The sequence below is a fragment of the Halichoeres trimaculatus genome, unplaced genomic scaffold (assembly GCF_033239565.1).
Source record: "Halichoeres trimaculatus isolate MK-OKI-2021-1 unplaced genomic scaffold, fHalTri1.1 fHalTri1_scaffold_19, whole genome shotgun sequence".
In the NCBI taxonomy this organism is placed as follows: Eukaryota; Metazoa; Chordata; class Actinopteri; order Labriformes; family Labridae; genus Halichoeres; species Halichoeres trimaculatus.
The window spans coordinates 13,055,031-13,068,471 of record NW_027437197.1 but is presented as its reverse complement, the minus strand read 5'-3'; the positions used below and the strand labels follow the sequence as shown (position 1 = coordinate 13,068,471).

At 38.3% G+C, this 13,441-nt stretch overlaps 1 protein-coding gene across 1 annotated transcript in view; it reads right to left on the bottom strand.

The window, feature by feature from the left end:
* Window positions 1-13,441, bottom strand: part of lrp1bb (low density lipoprotein receptor-related protein 1Bb) — a 255,210-nt gene that overhangs the window by 93,741 nt on the left and 148,028 nt on the right. Inside the window, exons 23-27 of the mRNA XM_074695293.1 lie at window positions 9,225-9,425; window positions 6,087-6,332; window positions 4,215-4,412; window positions 2,944-3,148; window positions 89-253 (exon numbers count right to left, since the gene is read on the bottom strand). Coding sequence (XP_074551394.1) covers window positions 89-253; window positions 2,944-3,148; window positions 4,215-4,412; window positions 6,087-6,332; window positions 9,225-9,425 — 1,015 coding nt within the window. The remainder of the gene's footprint in view (window positions 1-88; window positions 254-2,943; window positions 3,149-4,214; window positions 4,413-6,086; window positions 6,333-9,224; window positions 9,426-13,441) is intronic.

Below are 13,441 nucleotides of genomic sequence, written 5' to 3'. Positions count from 1 at the left end.
GGAGAATCCTATACAGCCTAAAATAAAGTATTGAACAATATAAAAGGTGCTAATGCTTCAGCATACAACAAGAAAACTAATGGTGTACCGTGCATCTGTCCAAACAATTCTCTTTTCCAAATGATCCAGAGTTAGTCCATTAGGCCAGGCACCAATTTCCATGTCCTTGAAAACAATGTGACGACCTCCTCCACTCATAGACGCAGCCTCGATTCGAGGGAAAGTAGCATCCCAGTCAGTCCAGAAGAGGATCCTAAGGGGACAAAGCCAGTAATTGGTACAAATTAGTGTTTGTTTTGGAGGTGAACTAAATAAAGCTGGTACAAACTACAAAATTTGATCATAAATAAACCATACACTGAAACAAAGTCATTACTCATATAATGCTGTTAACCATATGCATAAATACAGATACTGTTGATGGTGACTATCCAAGAAAAGCATGATTGATCCAGTGGAACACTCAGCATCTGCGACAAAGCCTTGAAATGGGAGGCCATCTGTTTTATTATGACTTTTCACAGCTCAGAGGGCTCTGAAAATGAACACAGTCATTGATGTGACCATAGACGGTACCCTGAGTCTCTACCCAACCCAGAAAACTGTACGTCTGCCCAGCCTTAAACTACAAAGTCAGACAGAACGAATGAGAAAATGGGTGCTCAGGCTTAAATCACACACTGACGACAATGAAACAGTGTTAGGAAGAAATATCCTTGTCCAGATCAATAGCCTTATTCACTTGATAAGGCCTCCTGATCAATGACCCACTTCTCTGAGTGGATTCAAGTAATTAGATTAGAATTATTGCCTTGGAATGGAAATGCGCCTTTAGGCACCAAAAGCACCCATTAATCCTACTCTGTACAGCCATGAAATGTAGTCATCCTCCAAAAATGTGAAAGAGGACCATAGGAGAGAGTGCATGAGCAGATTACTCATTTCTTAAGAGAGTTAAATTGATTTTAGGAACGTCTGGGTTTTGCTTTAATCTTAAATATGCTGGCCACAGTACACAACCACTGGCTAGTCCTCGAAAGGATTAATCCAAAGTAAGTTCTGCACTTCAGGAAAAATGCAAACACAAGATTCCTTTTCTTTGCCCTTCAAAAATTAAATTGAATATTTAGTTGTTGTTTTTTTTAATTTCAGATTGTGCAGATATTCAGCTGAGCCTGAATAAATACATTTTTTCTCTACACTGAGGATCTCTTCTTAGAGAACTAATTTATCTGCCCTTAAACGGCTTCTTTGGCACAAAATCTTTTGCATAATGATACATTAAAATCATACATACTACAATAGGATTTTTTCCCCATATAATATAACCATATTCCAAATGTCCTTGTCAATGGGAGAGATCTTACTGCTACACTAGTTTCCATGGATTTGTGTTGGTTATTCCATGGGCTGATTAACTCCCTTTCTTACCTCCATGTTCCCTCCAGCTAACATGATCTGTGGGGTCCCACAAGACTCACTTAAAGGCCCCAAGCTTCTTTTGATGCATATATACTTCCATGAGCAGCTCATACCACAGTGTATGCAAGGACACTGAGCTTTACCACCCTTCAATCTGTTGGATCTGCATCGAAAAGCTAAACAGCTTTTAAAAAGCTTTAAAATGCACTCTTTATGAATGACAACAAGTTGGGAGTCACTATTTCAGGCACCCTGCGTTTCATAAAACTAATTTTCTGTTGATTTGTGCAGCTCCCAACATTAAGTGAAACCCTATCATTTTTCACTCTCTTTTGAAAAACAAGTTTGGACAACAATCACATCTAATTGCTTTGCAGATCTGAAAATTTTCAGCAGTTAAGTCTCTTTGTTCAGTATTTCTGAAAATAAATAAATAAATAAATAAATAAATAAATAAATAAATAAATAAATAAATAAATAAATAAATAAATAAAAATAAAATAAAATCAACAGCTTCATGGTTTGATTTCCTCAATGGCTAACAAGTGAGGCACCTCAGGGACTGAGATCAGCTAGTCATCCTTCTTTCAAAACTTTCATTTGCTGCAAAGAGCCCTCTGACTGGCTCCAAAAAGAGGAACAACACTTGCTCTTTTCTTGCCTCTCTTCTCTGGCATCTGCCTGAGGGTGATTTTAAGGGCTTAGGGGTGCTCAGATTGCACACGAAACAGCTGGCTGAGTGCTTCCTGTTGAGAATATTTGGCGTTTCCATGAAACATAGATTATCATTATAGAGGGACTTTAAGTGGCAGAAAATAAAACTCAAGAAACTACACAGTGACAACATTTTATCATTATCATATCACAGGAGACATTATTTCTTCCAGGCCAAGGGTCCCATGTGTAACAGTCAGTGCTTTTTGTACCAACAGCTGATTGATGCTCTAATTTACTATAATTTGTTTGTGGCAAAATGATCTTACTTAGTATATTTAGAGGAATAAGTGTTGGACTCTGTTCTTGTAAATGTTATGACCCATGTCTATGTATGAATTAACGGACTCAATGGATTTTCAATGTGTGCTGCTGCCAGTTTTCCTTTTTCCTACATCTGCATCTGGTTTTGTGTGAATTTATGTCTTAAAATTACAAAAACAAGAATAATATGTTGGTCTTTGGAGGACCTCCCAATTTTTAGGGGGTTCACTTTGTTTTCTAGAAGTGAGCAGAGCATTTTGAGGGGAGCATAAGTGAAAGGCTAGTAAAGCGTATAAAGCAGGAGCAATGGTTGGGGGGATATTGGCTACATCAGTTGTCATTACTGGAATGGAGCGCACAGCACAGTTATTGATGCACTCTGTATATGCTGCCTTAATGGACCTTAACACAGCGGACATCTTCATATATCACGGCAGATGCAGAAGTGAGAAAAAGGAGGTTGTAATTTTACTCTATTCCAATAATCTCAGTGTCTGATGGATAGCACAGCTATCAGCGTGGTCTTTAAGTGGGAGTGCATACCCCTGGCCTGGGTCAAGAGCGATGGCCCGTGGATGCTCCATGCCTCCTGCAATCAGTGTAGTGCGCATATCTCCATTAAGCTTGGCCACCTCAATTTGGTCCAGGTTGCTGTCAATCCAGTAAAGCTTTCCTGTAATCCAGTCTACAGCCAGGCCCTCTGGAGTGGCCAAACCATGCTGCACAACCACCTCGATTCCTGTCACCCCTGCAACGAACATTTCAACAAGCACAATGTGATTACATGGTATTGACAATGCGGATAAAAAGGGCAACAGAATAGTTATTGCCTCTTAATGATGCTTAACCTTCTTAACTGAAGAGAAAACTTGGAGCAAAGCTGTTCCATATGAAGAGGATTGCTCTCCATGGGGTTCCATCAGCCTGGTTTCCCCAAAACATGTATAATCTAGTTGTTTACAAAATTCTCAGGCAGTGGGGTTTTTATGTGTGTCTCATATAAAAGTGGATCCGTCACAGCTCGGAGATAATTTCTTTAGCTCCACAGAGGGATATAAACACAGGAAGTCCCTGAGAATGTAATGCCACCTGCTAGAAAACACAGGAAATGAGAAGTTCTGATTCCCCAGCATAAGGGGCAATACTTATTCCCACTAGCTGATGATCTTTGGTCCAATTATATTTTTCTATTAATTAACACAATACTTTGTAGCATCGGCTTACTGACTGAAAGGAAAGGACAGAGTGTGTCTGACTGTTTTTTCTGGAGTAAGCATGTCTTGACTTGACAAGCATTTCTTTTTTTGACCCTGGTGGCAGATTTTTTTTAAGCCAGTCAGGCATCATTTTTTTGTTCTTTTAGTAATTTGAAACAGGACATTTTTCTTGACTTGTCAGGGGAAAGTGGCTCTTACTAAGACTAATAAATATCACAAGACAATTTTACTAAAAAATAAGACATAAACATTTGTTTAGATTTCAGTTTTGCAGTGATCAGGTAACCTGGGTCGATTTAGTATCGCAAATCAATGTACAGTATATTTCATCCTGCAAAGTCAGCTCTACAAAAACAAGAAGAAGATCAAAAATAGGACAGAGCATCAAAATGTAAGTTGATTCTGGAGCAACAACTGTAGGCTGTTTCTGCCTTTAAAGAGTCTTTCATAAAGTCTGCAGGCCGTTTTAGAGACCTGCAGGGCACGTGTTGAAGAAGTTTTGGATAGTTTCACTCTTTCTCTAGTAAATATGTTACAGCACTTATCAGATTTACAGCAGATGTTTGTGTGTCAGCTTGAACTTGTGAGCGTACATACCCCCAGATTCAGAAAGCCTTCCCCTGTAGATCTTATCCTCCACCACATCTGTCCAGTAAAGGAGGCTGAGATTAAAGTGGAAGTCCAGCGCAATGGTGTTCCTTAGCCCTGGAACCAACAGGCTGTAGTCCCGCTTATGAAGGTCTATTCGTCTTATCTCGTGGCGGATTGAGAAAATGATAAAAGCCTCAAAGGGATCTGGTTGAAGAGATAGACAGGACAAGAGTAACATTTTTTCTATTTTTAGTGAGCAGAGCCATCAAAGGTTAATTAAAAGAACAAAAAAAGAGTAAAGCAAGTTTTTCTGTGGTTAGCACGTTGTGACATAACGGCTCTCTGCTTTCAACGGTAGTGTGAACAAATGATCTCCGCTACTGATGAGTTTGATTTCTCATGCTCAAATGTAAAAAAAAAAAAAACAAGGGAAAAATACAATTAAATGTTCAGGTACTTCTAGTGCTACTACTTGACCAATCTGGCTTTTATTTTGTGTGCATTTATGTCTTCAGTTTCAACACCTGTTGTAGTAGTGGAGACAGAATATGCTTTTTTTCCAGTCTATGTTTGTAATGCACAACAAACAGGGCACAATCCAAGATGACTACATCCTCTCATTATTTTTTTCTGTGACTCTCAGTGTTGTAAAAGAGTCAGGAGGGACTGATTAAGATTCAGCCTTTGTTTGTTTTTTGGGGAAAGGAAGTGGTTAGTCCCGTTCCCCTCCAACCCGCCTCAGACTTACCTGGCAGGGATCTGCACTCTGCTGAGCACACTTACTAAGATTTGATTTAATTCCATTAAATTTTGATGAAATTTGTGAAAGTTTTTTGTTTGTATGAAGCAAAATCTGATGGGAAATAAAAAACCATTGACCTCAATTAATTTCCCTGTATTTATTTCACTCAGCTTGCTCTGTCTCACTGTTGATCCACTTTCAAACATATCTCACTGGTGTATACCACCATGTAGTGCACATTTATATGCATTAGTTGCAGCCAAACCAATTTGTTGCCAAACACTTTGGGAATCAGCACATTACGATTTTCAATTTTCTGAAAAGTAAATACATGTGTAAGTAGTCTCCATGAGAAACACATTTTGTAGGGGCTCTGAAGAAGTTGCTAAATCTAGAGGCAAGAAACTCTGTATGCATACTGAAATTTTCAGGGTCTTCCCACTGGATTTTAAATCAATCACAGTGATTATTCTTGCTCTGGAGAAATGTTTAGTTTAACTGAAACTGAGGAAACATGTTTGCATACAGATTTGAAGTAGTTTATCATTACAGGGAAAACCACAAGATACAAAACCATTTAAAAATACTTTTTGGAAGCCTCATCACCACACCCCTCTGCACTAAATTGTTTGAATGGAACACAAAAACACCACTGAAATTTTTTCCTTGCTTCATTGTCAATTTTGGTAACCAAACAGATGTCAGAATAAGGAGTTGGAATTTGTATCTTTTGATTACTGAGATGATCAAATCAACGGGGAGAGAGTGGATTCGGCTTTTCACAAACTCCTGATCTACTTAGGAATTCATTTCATTGTTTGTGTTCAAATACAGATTTCTCATGAAGCTACACAACGCTGAATGAATTTCAAGATGAATTCTCCTCCTGTGTGTTATGAGCCAGCAACTGTCATCGAGTAAAACTCAAAATGATTTAGGTTTCTAATTAAAAAGTAAAACACAAACTGTTGTGTTCATACAGGCCTGAGGTAAAGTCCTGCAGAGCCAAATAAAGTCACAAAGCTCTGGTGGTTTGAGAGGGGAGGAAAATATCCTCATCACTTCAGACATAAACCTACGGCAAGGACTTAAACAGCAACACTTAAACAGACACTAAAAAAACGTGTGCCTGTTACCTGTACTGTGACAGCTGTCGCCGTCCGGGTCGAGCATCCATCCTGGATAACAGGAGCACTTCACTGTGGTCTTGTACTGCTCACACACTTGGCTGCACTTCAGGTGACGACTGCAGTAGTCCACAACCTCACACGTCTTGTTGCTGGAGTCCAGGTGAAGCCCGGGGGGACAGAAACATACAACCCCTTTCCCTGGTGCCACAGTGCACTGGTGACTGCATCCCCCTCTGGCTACAAGACACAAATCTGGGGTAAAGAAAAGCCAAAATCCTTAGAGAGTGTACAGGCCCCAGAAAAGAGACTGTGGTTAAAAAACAGCATTTGAAAAATGAGGCACACATTTTTGTGTGAGGTACTGAAACATTTCAGCATTTTCCTCTCTTCTAATCAAAACAGTTACATTTAACTGCATGGACTATACTATTTATATTAATTACCTCTGCCAGGGAGGTTATGTTTTTGGGAAAGTTTGTTTGTCTGTTTGTTTGTCTGTGAACAACATAACTCAAAAAGTAACAAACAGATCTTGATGAAGGTTTCAGGAAATGTTCAAAATGGAATAAGGAAGAAGTGATTAAATTTTGGTGGAGATATGAATCATTGTCTGGATCCAGGATTTTTTTAAAGGATTCTTTATCATTGTGAAACAGGGTTGGTTTCATCATACATGTTTACAACTCCACAAAATGGTCAGATTGCTTTGCAAAACAATACAAGACAAGGTCAGGGTAAAAAAAGATCCAGATCCTGGCAATATTCTGGATTCTAATATCCCAAATATGAAATATGTACTGAGTCATCATAATTTTCAACACTGTCAAGTAACAAATTATCATACAAACCTGCATCTAACACCAAGTTGTAGCAGACAGTCTGCTGAAAGGGAGTATAACATTAAAGTAGGACTAAAGTGTTGCATAAGAAACACAATATGCTTGGCAGAGGTCTGCGCTCTCTGAGTGCTTTTCTTGTTACAAGAATAAAATATTTTGTTACCTGAGGGCTGAAGACTTAGGTTTAAAAAGTGAAATGACAATCTTATTGAAAATATGTTGGTTATAGGTAAATAAGAAAGCCATATGATATTAAATTCATAGTGGTCATCTTTGGGGGAATGGCTGCTATCTTTCATTGCTGTTTCAAAAGAAAATCAAGGTAAAGAGCAGAGTGCCTTATTTCTTTTTAAAGCAATAAAAAAACATATCACTCCAAACCTTGTGTCCTCTATCTGATACAAAAATCTTTAGTTTTTTTTTCAGGCCTGTATACCTGTTATTGTGGGGCGCTGACAGGTCAAGATAAAAGAAAAAAAAAAGTATATCAGTAAGAAGTCCATTCTGGCCTCTCTTTTCCCACTGCGAATGGGATGGTCTCCTCAAGATGAGCAAGAACAGCCTTGACTCTCTCAACAGGAGGGAATGGAATATGTCTTCACAGTGGTGTGTGTTCATGGTGGTTAATGATGGGTGTGGGTCCTGCTGAGCTGGTGCAAATCAATCAGACCCTCAAGGTCCCTCTGAACACATAATTGTCTATGAGGAGGCAGAAGCCTTCTTTTCAGCTGTGATAGCAGACACTCAAAGGTCCTGTAGAGCCCCCCCGGGACTCGGTTTAGTGATGCTCTGGAAAATGAACCTCCATGTTTACACAGTCGACTTCAAGAGATTAGATGCCTGAGGCTAGTCACACGAGATCCTTTTCTCCCCTGAAGGTTGCTGGACAAACACCTCCACGTTTGCCATCAACAGCAATCTGTAGTAATACTTCATGTTCTGTCCCTTTGGTCCCAGAGACAAACACATACGGATCCCTCATTGGGCTCTAAGCAGCTAAATTTGAAAGAGAGGATGTTGTAGGATCCCACTGGGACATGTTTTTCACATCCAATGACATAACATAACATGAAAAATGAAAGCAAGATTTAGCACAAGTGCAGTGAAGGGCCAAAACAAGAAAACGTAATGAAACCTCTTATGAAAAAAGCAGACATGTGACATTACCATACTCCCTTTTTTTTCTGCGACTGCAAGCTCAGCTAAAAAATGCTTCTTAAATATGAGAAAAAAGGACGGTTCAAAAGAGGGAGCAATTTAAATTCTCAGTACATATCAACCAAATAGTTGTAATGTTAACAAGCAGACTTTTTTTGTTTGACATTTTGGGAACGACATTTATTTCCAATTTCTCAAAAGTCACCTGAAGGCTCTGTACATTTAAACCACAATAACAACACCTTTAAAAACTTTTTCAGAACCACTTGACGTCTTTAGATAATTGAATGTCCCCTGTGTTGAGAAGCTGAGTTCAAGTTGGGAAACTTATAATGAAGCAAATAATTAGAAAGGTAAAAACAAGTGAGACCTTGACTGACATGAAAATAACCCTGACATTAACCCAAAAGGTCAACTACCGGCTGAACTCGACAGAAGACCACAGGTCAGGTCAGTGCTCTATTCAAAACTTGTTTTCAGTCTTCCCAAAAGAGAGCTGGCTGATGTATATGCAGACTATAATTGTCCCTGGTGGTGAGGGGGATGAATCTTACGCAAAGTGAGATGTTAAGACACTTTTACGACCAAAGGTTCAATTACTTGTGGTACAAAAAGGTTTCTGTGACTCCTTTGTTGTGTATTATTTCACACAGGCATAAAGTTCTGTGAAGGTTATGCAAATTAGGTCAGTGACATATTGAGAAAAAAAAAAATGAATGCACTGCATCATCAGACCAGTAGAGGGCAGAAAGACAATATCGAAGACCATTTAGTAAAGATAACACCGTAGAACAGACTAGCTACATAATGTGGGACACTGCAGTTAGCCTGTTAGCATGATGATGTTCAGCCTGGAGGATGCTTCACCAAGGACATTGTTCCTGTTTCAACAGCTGTTGAAAATTCATTACATACTGACATGTTTAGCTGAAGGTCTCCAGTTTACAGGGTCACTCTTTAAACCAGAACACCTTGACCTGACTAAGATGCATTTCTAAGGGTCAAAGAAGAGGCCATTCAAAGGGCTAAGTTTTGTTTGATTCCCACAAAGTTTTGGTCCTGAAGTATATCTATTGTAGCATCACTTTTTACATTTCACTGTATGACTAAATAGATAAATGACGCACATAGACAAAACAAACATTACCACATATTGGTCCTTCATCTGAGCGGTCAGGACAGTCCACTTTGCCATTGCAGATTTTATCAGGCGTAAGGCAGATTGAGGTGTCGTTGGCACAGGGGTACTTGGGTGGTTTACAGACAGCAGACTCACAAGACTCTTCATCTGAGCGGTCCTCACAATCAATGTCCCCATCACACACCCAGCTCTTTGTAATGCATTTTCCTGTAAAGAATGAAATGTGGAGACATTAACTCTTTTTTTAGTTTAAACAATGACATTTAATACATCAAAGACTTCAAAGTTTCACAGCACTGCAAACCAAGCAGTATTCCTGCTGGAGCTAATCCCATGACTTGGGTGATGCAGAGTTCACAAAAAGTAGTTACTGCCAAATCAAACTGAAATTCAACAACAATTTATGCTAACATTTCCACTATGGGTTAGATAAATGTATCATTGCTTAATTGCTTAATCATCTTTGGCATAAACAGAATACAAGAAAGAGTGTTTTCTTTTTTCCATGGGGGCTTCAATCAGCTACAAATGCTTTCCAAGTGCCACGCTAAATGTCTGACTTGATGAAAAAATCCACACAGAATCAATATCCTTTGCACCGAGACCTACACTGGAGTGTAATTTATAATTCTCTCACTGTGCAACTTCAAGAGAGAGCGGTGGAACCACTGAGGAAGGTGAGGAAGAAAACAACATAGATGTCAGGATGTCTCTTTTTTACACACAGGTGAAGCTGGGGTCAGAGCATATTCCACTTTACTGTTTTTCCATCAAAGCTCCATGATGGGGTTTCGGTGCCCCACTGCTTCGTGCTTGGCAGGCTGGCAGGGGGGCTGAAGTGACTGGTGTTGGTCTGTAAATCCCGTGTGTGTGTTTAAATTTAGCTATGCTTATGTTACACCCACCCACAGCCAAATGACACTTTTGATTGACTTTTATCACCTTTGCATCTCGATTCAAGCTAAAGTGGTACAAGCTTCCTCATCCATAAAATATAGATGACACCTGGGGAAGTAAAACAGTTCTATTTTCAGTGTCATCAGAAAGTGTGTTTTTGTGGTTATGCAAATAGAAGAGGAGGTTAATCAGTTGTGTAACTGAATTGATTACAATTCATATTAGCAATTTCACCTTGAGTGACACAGAATGAAAAGCCCACAGTTTCAACATGATGAGTGTTATGGCAGTATGTGTCTGTAGAAAGCAAAACAGGAGATGGGATGTTCACAATGAAGATAAAAACAATTCTATTTATTCTGGGAGAACTCCATGTGAATGGGATGATGTGCCCCTGAGTCCATTTAAGCATTATCAATATTTTGAAATGTACTCAAAAACAAACAAAAAAAGAATATATTTTTAATATATATTATATATTTTTTCTCAATATATTCCATCATAAAAAGAACAAGATATTCACATTGATTACCATTTTCTGTTTCCAATATTTGTATTGCTGACTTTAGACAGAAAAACTCACGTCATGTCTCTCGGGGTTCTATTTAGGCTCAATGCTATTTTCTTTATTCAGCATGCACTGCCCTTTGAGGAACATTCATTGCGAAATATGATGCCAGAATCAACTGTTTTCCAGACAATGTACACATCTATTTGACATGTCAACAGAAGATCAAAGGATCACCTGCTTGATTACCTTAAGCTTATTATATCATGGATTAACCCAAAAACAAGACAGCAGCCATAGTGTTTGCCCTCCCTGAACTGTTCAATGCTAGAACTTTTTGTTGTTCAGTGTCTGACATTTAGTCTTCTGTAAAGAGTCTTGGTTTTATTTTGACAGTTTTTTTAATTTTAAATTAAACTTCAGCTTGCTTCAACAGACATTAGACTTGCAGCTACAGCAAAGGCCTGTCTCCCACCCAAAAACTGATAGAAGCCCGTGCATTGGTAACATTGCTTCCTCACAATTCTGCTTCTTTGTATGTGGACTTGGACCAATGACTACAGCTGATTGAAACTGCTTCTGCTAACCTTGTGACTGAAAATAAAAAGAGTATTCATTTAAAAAGTTGCTGTCAGCTCTTGATGGATTGACACCACCTTGGCTTGCTGAACTTTCTCATGTTCATACTCCTGCTAGTGCACTGAGGTCAACTAATCAGCTGCTCCTGCATGTGCTTAGACCAGGAGTGATTAAGCCTGTGCAGTGGTTGCCCCTGACCTGTGGAAAAGCTCACCACTTTGAATAAGACAAGCCTGCCATCCCAATGCTTTGAATCATTACTGAAGACTCATGAGTTTCTTTGGGTTGTCTTTCAAGATGAGAACATTAATGTTTTCAGCAGACATCAAAAGTCATATTTTGCTTTGTGTATAATTGTTTACTTGTTTTTTTTTCTTCTCTATTCAGTAATTTGGTTAACATCAGCTGGTTTTAATTGTGTGGTATATGTACAACTCTGTGTTGTTAAGTTGACTTTACTGTAGATATATATATATATATATATATATATATATATATATATATATATATATATATATATATATATATATATATATATATATATATATATATATATATATATATATATATATATATATATATATATATATATATATATATCTGAGTAGAGGTACCAGATGGGGGCTCAGTAACGTCAGATACTCAAAATCAAATGACTCAGACTCAGGGGCAAAACAGATATGGACATCCCTACTGCACTCTATCAAATAAAACCTCCAATTTTCTCAGTCCAGTGAAGGTTAAGAAATATGAGCATCTGGACGCTGGATAAAGCCTACTGGTATCTGGTTTCTTGAGAATGAGTCCAAATTTTTGAACCACAAAAAATGGAACCTGGATGTAAAGGCAATTTGTGTTTTCCTTTTACTTTTAATTCTTTAACCTTTTCAGTTCAAGGTAGTGCAAGTCTGAATTCAAGAGCACTTCAAAGTATAAAAACGTAGACATCTGAGTAAGTGCACAACAAGTGCAATAAGTGCTGTGAGCAATAATGGAGGCACAGACCAGAAGACTGCATTTATCAGGAATGATTGCCTCATTATGTGGCTTAGAAGGATTTTAGGTAAGGTATGTACAATATTATATAATAGATTTTTTTTCTTTGTGTGTGTGTGTGTGTGTGTGTGTGTGTGTGTGTGTGTGTGTGTGTGTGTTTGTGTGTTGTTCGGACATAAAATTTATGATAAATGTTTTGAAATGCCTCCTACTCATCAAAGAAGGGTCTTTGAAGTTCATTATGAATCATTTAAATAATGGGTTCATTTCAAGACTAACAGTTAAAACCTTTGATTGGACGATCAGCAAATAATGAATAATAAATGAATACTTCAATGTCTGTTTCTTGCTATGAGTAGGGGAAACTGGACTTGAAAGAATATTTTGAATATAGTAACCAAATCTTTCTTATACTTATTGTTTCTGGCACACACTTTAGAGCAGAGGATAATTCACCAATTATGCATCTCAATTAAAAGCACCAGTGAGAGAGAGTTAATGGGGCTGATTTTCTAGGGGTCACCACTGATGAGCAACCTTAATGGCAAAGGCCCACTGGTACAATAAATTAAAAAAGGAAAAAGGAATATTTTATATCACTGTTCTGTTTCTGATGGATATGCTTCTCAATAATCAGCAATGTGAATAAGCATGGCAAGTAAGAGGTTGTATGGGCTTTAAGTTTTAAATGTTACTATATAACTGAGCCATCTTATTTTAAGTTCAAACAGTTACTTTAGAAATACAACTGATTTTCCCAGTGTTTTTTTCTTCTTACATACATGTTAACAAACAAACCAATAAGGCACACAGCAGCTGCGACCATATTCCACAAATTTTAATTAAGCAAAGGTCTCACAAGAGTCTCCGATGTTTGTTTTATCTGAGCAATATAAAAAAAGTCTTATTTCTCCCTTTTTTCACCAGAACTCCACCGTGGGAGAGGGCACTCTGTTCTTTTTCAGAGGACAGAATGAACTGCACCAGTGCACAGGGGTGTGACAGTGCAGAATTACAGTGAATAATAATTGTGTGGTCTAACCAACCCTTCACCACGCAGCGTTACTTCCACTTTTGATAATACTGTCAAGGGATGAGCAGAAAGCTGCAGAGCTAAGACAGAAAGCAACTGGGTCCTCGTCTGACCTTCTCCTTCCAGCTGCAGAAAAGGGAAAAGGAAAAACTGAAGAGGCCACTTAAATGGTTTGTTCTAATTGGTTGAAAAAGTACATGAAAACTTGCC